The 5,421-nt window shown below is 39.7% G+C and overlaps 1 protein-coding gene across 2 annotated transcripts in view; it reads right to left on the bottom strand.

Annotated features, from left to right (window-relative positions):
* The window catches only part of mtm1 (myotubularin 1), a 32,341-nt gene extending 26,920 nt beyond the window's left edge, over nucleotides 1-5,421 (bottom strand). For both annotated transcript variants that reach the window (XM_020594948.1, XM_020594949.1), the window contains exons 1-2: nucleotides 5,331-5,421; nucleotides 2,383-2,465 (exon numbers count right to left, since the gene is read on the bottom strand). In XM_020594948.1, coding sequence (XP_020450604.1) covers nucleotides 2,383-2,439 — 57 coding nt within the window. In that variant the 5' untranslated portion in view covers nucleotides 2,440-2,465; nucleotides 5,331-5,421. The remainder of the gene's footprint in view (nucleotides 1-2,382; nucleotides 2,466-5,330) is intronic.

Below are 5,421 nucleotides of genomic sequence, written 5' to 3'. Positions count from 1 at the left end.
AAAAATCCTACCAGTGGCTGGACAAAGCTGGACTGAAAGACAGCACAGAGGCACTAATCCTGGCAGCACAAGAACAAGCTCCAAGTACAAGATCAATAAAGGCCGGGGTCTACCATAACAGACAGGACCCCAGGTGCAGGCTGTGCAAAGATGCCCCTGAGACAATCCAGCACATAACAGCGGAGTGCAAGATGCTAGCAGGCAGGGCATACATGGAACGCCATAACCAAGTGGCTGGCATAGTGTACAGAAACATCTGCGCTGAGTACAGGCTAAAAGTCCCAAAGTCAAAATGGGATACACCTCCAAAGGTGGTTGAGAATGACCAAGCTAAGATCCTGTGGGACTTCAAGATACAAACTGACAAACTGGTAATGGCCAACCAACCGGACATAGTAGTGGTGGACAAACAGAAGAAGAGGGCTGTAGTGATAGATCAAGAGCAATCTCAAGCCATAGCAACATCAGGAAGAAGGAACACGAGAAGCTCGAGAAATACCAAGGGCTGACAGAAGAGCTAGAGAAGATGTGGAAGGTGAAGACACAAGTATTTTATTTTCCTAAACCATACTGCTTTTCTTGATGGCATATTCATTTTGTTTTTCATTCTTATCTTGTTTACTTGTCGCCTTACAGAAGGACACTGTACATACAGATTGAAAACCAACATCCCAGAGTCAAATTCCTCATGTGTCCAGCACACCTGGCCAATAAAGCTCATTCTGATTAATTTTATTATTTTCCCCATCTTGCTCCAAGGGAAGCAAAACCAGAAAGCTCACAGTAACACCAGGAGCCTGATCCATCACCAGAAATTTACGTAAAAACACCAACACACCAACAGGAGATCTGCCTGTATTAAGCAGCTATCTGTGGCGATTACACTTCAAATGTGCCAAAGAAAACAAAATGTACTCAAAGTGTTAAAAAGGGCTCCAGGGAAGATGTGTGTCTTGGAATCAGTGTGGATCAACACATTTAAAAGATTGGAAATGTCTGCTTTGTGAGACAAGCAAGTGACAGATCTACAGTTAAACACAGTATTGAGTAAACTGTTGTACAGTGAGAGCAGTCACTCACGCATAACCTGTTTGTTTTGCAGTCACACCCAGTGCAACCTTTGAAAAAAGTCAGTCCCAGGACTCTGCATTCACCAAAGCAATGCAACATTGCTAAGTAATGAACAGGCCTCAGGAGCCAGCAGCTTCTGTTGTGTGGAATGCACACTGCTCGTCCCAGCCAAATTTATTATTCAACATAATTTTTCCCAAATTTCTGAAATTTACTAGTTCTTACTCACTATTCCCATTTATCTCTTGCACCACGAGACCTTGCAATATTAAAATGTGATGATATTTATCATTGGGGTGAAATACCATTACATAACAGAAGCAGAGCAGCATGGTGGAGTGTGAGAGTGACATTAACATAGAAGATACCCTCACCACTTTTTTATGTCCAAATTGTGGAAAGGAGTTCAGTTAGAAGGTCACGCACAGTTCAGTGTTTCCCATACACTGATTTATTTATGGCAAACTGACATACTATCAACACTGACCGCCACGTATTGATTTAAAATAGGTTAAATCTTATTTCAATGTAGTGCCATGCATAGCACATGTATTCGCTCAGTCCCTCCAAGCGCTGCTCTATTTCTGTTTTCAGGAGGAATACTGAAAAACACACATGGGAAAGCCAGTCAGCTTGATTAGTGATCTAACTGATCCATTTCAAATGGTGCTGCTGAAGCAGCAAGAGAGAGTCAGGAAGAGCGAGTCGAAGAGAGAGATGTAAGAAGGCAGCAGTCAACATGCTGCTGCTGTGGGAGATATCGTGCAGAAGAGACAGGTGAGATGAACAGTACAGCACCACTATGGCATTACTATATTTAATTTAAAAAACATTTTTTGAAAGCGTGACCGCCCAGAGGTACCGCCACAATGACAATGCAATTCTGTGAGAAACACAGTTTTCTTAAAAAAAAAATTAAATAAAATATCTGTTAAAAAAAAAGTTACCTATTTATTTTTGTCAATCAAATAATTACAGCTCTAAATTCAATTACTTTGGGTGCATTTTTGAGCAATAAACCTTGTCACTTCAAACATGGATGAGTGGTTGGATCAAACTGTGGATCAGATATACTGTATGTACAAACTGAAAAACTGGGACCTTAAAGATGGGTGGGTGAAGATTCTGTTCATTCTTTTTCAGCTTTGTGTCTAATCTACAATCTAGAGTGGCCATCTGTCCTTTTACCTTTATTAAAATATATATATATTTTTTGTTACCTTTTACTGACTGTTACAGGCACACAGTCCCGGTGCAGATATACCAGAAACAGAACACAAACAGACAAAGCATGAGCATAAATTCACTTACATCGGAGATGTGCGAGTCCAAGGTGTTAGAGTTGTAGACTGAAACTGGTGAGGCCATCGCTGGAGGACGGGGGCTTCCACAGGCTGAGGAAAAAAAAGAAAAGGTTTGCCAGCACTGTTCTTTTACAAAATGTTTGTTGAGCCAATTGAAGCCAGGGTAAGTGTGTACCTAAGCACATGATCAGGATGGTATTAGGGATGGGTAAAGATTTTTGAATATTCTAATAGTCAATACATTTTTTTTTTATTTAATATTTGATGCTAGGACCATGATAATACACTTAGCTAACGAGACATGATGTTGGGTTCACGAGAACAATTTGAGATTTTAACACTAAATCTTCAATAATGAAATATATGACTAGATAAAGTCTTTTATTCAACTGAAAGTCACAAAATGCAAAACAATATAGGTGCATTCTGAAATGGGGACTAATCATCTTGAAATAATGTCACTTCAGTTCTACTTTCAGTTCTAAAACGTTTTGCCAGAGACTGCCCTGACTGGCTTCTCTCATGTATAAGGTCACATGAGTCTCTTCACACCTTATATCTGTGCGCGAGTTTCTAACTTCTAACTGAAGCTGTGTGTGAGCTATGCTATTTTGATCCTCAGCACCTTGAGTGTGCAGCAATGCACAGAAAAGTGCTCTACATGCATAAGCTCTTCCAGCACAAAGTGGGGTGTTGTCTGCAGATCAACCTTAGGCTTTGTCTCCACCCTTTTTGACCATCTGGAAGTTAGACATGGACAACACAACAGAAGAAATGCACTAATATGGAACTCGTTTGGATTTTCTTTGGATGACATGGACCAAACTACAGTTATTTGCAAAGTTTGCAAGGAGAACGTTCGCACATTGGATGGCAATACAACAAACCTTCTTAATCATTTAAAGAGATGGCATCCAAAACAATATGCAGAAAGTCAATTGATGAGGTCCACTATGCCACTGCAAGCAGCTAATGTTACAGCTAGAATAAAACATACAACATTATCACAGGCATTTGAAAGAAGCACTTCATATGAGAAAACAAGTAATCGGTGGAGAGAGCTAACAGACGCAATAACATTTTTGCTGGCAAAGGATATGGTTCCTATCAAAACAGTGGAAAAAGAGGGGTTCCAAAGACTTATCCAAGTTTTTGAATTGCAGTATGAGTTACCTAGCCACAAATACACTTCCAACACCGTCATTCAACGAATGTACTCCAAATGTCATGCCAAAATTGAAAGCAAAGTTCAAAGCATCTTTTTTTTTTTTTGCAACAACAAGTGACCTGTGGTCCAGCTGCATATCAGGACCTCATCTGAGTCTCACGATTAATTTCACCGATGAGCGGAAGTTTTGCAGTGCGACTCTCCCAACTACATATTTCCCAGAAGATCACACCAGAGAGCTTATTGCACATGGCCTGAAGGACACTCATGAGTGCTGGTGAGGGCCTTACAGCTCAACAGCTGGACTTGCCATGCTTTGGGCACAGACTTCACCTAGCCTTTGATGAGTGAAACCAATTAAATAAGGAGGTGGTTCCTTAAAAAAAACAAACAAAAAAAACTAAGTGGATAGACTTTTTTGCACTCTACCTGGGTGCACGTTTACCTCAGTATTGTTGTCTACCATTTGACAGCAATGTTGAGTTTTGAAATAAAAAATGTTTTCTGCCTTTCTCTAGATGTTACAAGGAACATTGTAGAGCCTATGTTAGCCAACCTTTAAGCTGCTCTTGTCAAGCTAAATAAAAAAATATTTTAGTGAACAGCTTCTGAATGATCAGCTGCTCTGCAGTGGCCAGTTACAATATTTGCCTGTCAACAAGAACTACACAAAGAGAGGAGTAAAGTGATTTAAAAAAAAAATAATAACACCATCACCAAAACTGTACTAATGAAAACTAGAATGTCTTTGATTAAAATGGTTACAGTATGTCTACAACTAGTATGCAGTTATGTCAAAAGACTAATTTAGGTGCCAAAACTAACACTGCAATTACTGTATTACAAATTATTGTTACTTATCAGTTAATATATGTACTAATTCCTTACTGACACAGTGATCTGGCTCTAGTAAACAAAAGCTGTCATGCCCTCTGCAGGGTCTGCACAGAGTCACACTATCAGGATGTCAAACAAAACAATACACCTCGAAATAAGATAAATATGACTGCATATTTATATCTACAGACATATTCCTCGTTTTGACATTACTGCAACAAGTGCACAGCACAAGGCTGTTGATCCCATACTAGCTTTGCTTGACCAACTTCTTACCCAGTCACCTGTACCTCACTATATTAGCCAAAGCACAAAAGATTATATAAGCCTACATTAATTTCATCAAGCAAACAACATTATCAATAGGCCACATCTACAAACACGTGATTTTATCTGTGAGCGCAAAGAGAGATAATATTGTGCCATAATATGTGAGAAGCTAAAATTAAATACTCTTGTATTTAGTAGAAGCAGTTAAACGATTGTGGTACATTGTTATCCTGGGTAGTAATGTTATCTATCATTTTCCATAGATCAACAAAACCTGACAGCTCAACAGTTTGCGATGTAGAACCCACAACTAATGTAGCTAACTTATAGAGAATACACAGCTAAAGGGTGGTTTTCATCTTTCAAATTACACACAACAAGGTGTGTGTCAGAACCAGGTAGTGTTCATGGCAAATTCTAAATAAAGAGAACACTTACAAGCAGAGTGGAGAAGTACTGAGGTCCTCTAATACCCGTAAAATTAACTTTTTCAACTTGGCCATTCCAACTGGCACAGCTGCGGAGTTACACCAGGAAGGCCTAGGAGCTACGACGGCCTGTACCACTCTAAATTCAGAATACTCATAATCCCTAGTGCAAATAAACCTTGGACAAACCTCCCAGAAAAATGCTAAACATAGACATAAGTGGCCTTGATATGGCGAAATATATTAACTTACCCGCAAAGTGCGATTCTCCTGCGGCTGAACGTCGATCCCTTCCCCTCAAGCACAGCAGGAACTTACTCTATGTCACGTGCCGGACTGTCAT

Source organism: Monopterus albus, unplaced genomic scaffold (assembly GCF_001952655.1).
Source record: "Monopterus albus unplaced genomic scaffold, M_albus_1.0 scaffold25.1, whole genome shotgun sequence".
Lineage (NCBI taxonomy): Eukaryota > Metazoa > Chordata > Actinopteri > Synbranchiformes > Synbranchidae > Monopterus > Monopterus albus.
The sequence above is the reverse complement of the archived record's forward strand: the minus strand, read 5'-3'. Positions and strand labels throughout refer to the sequence as shown.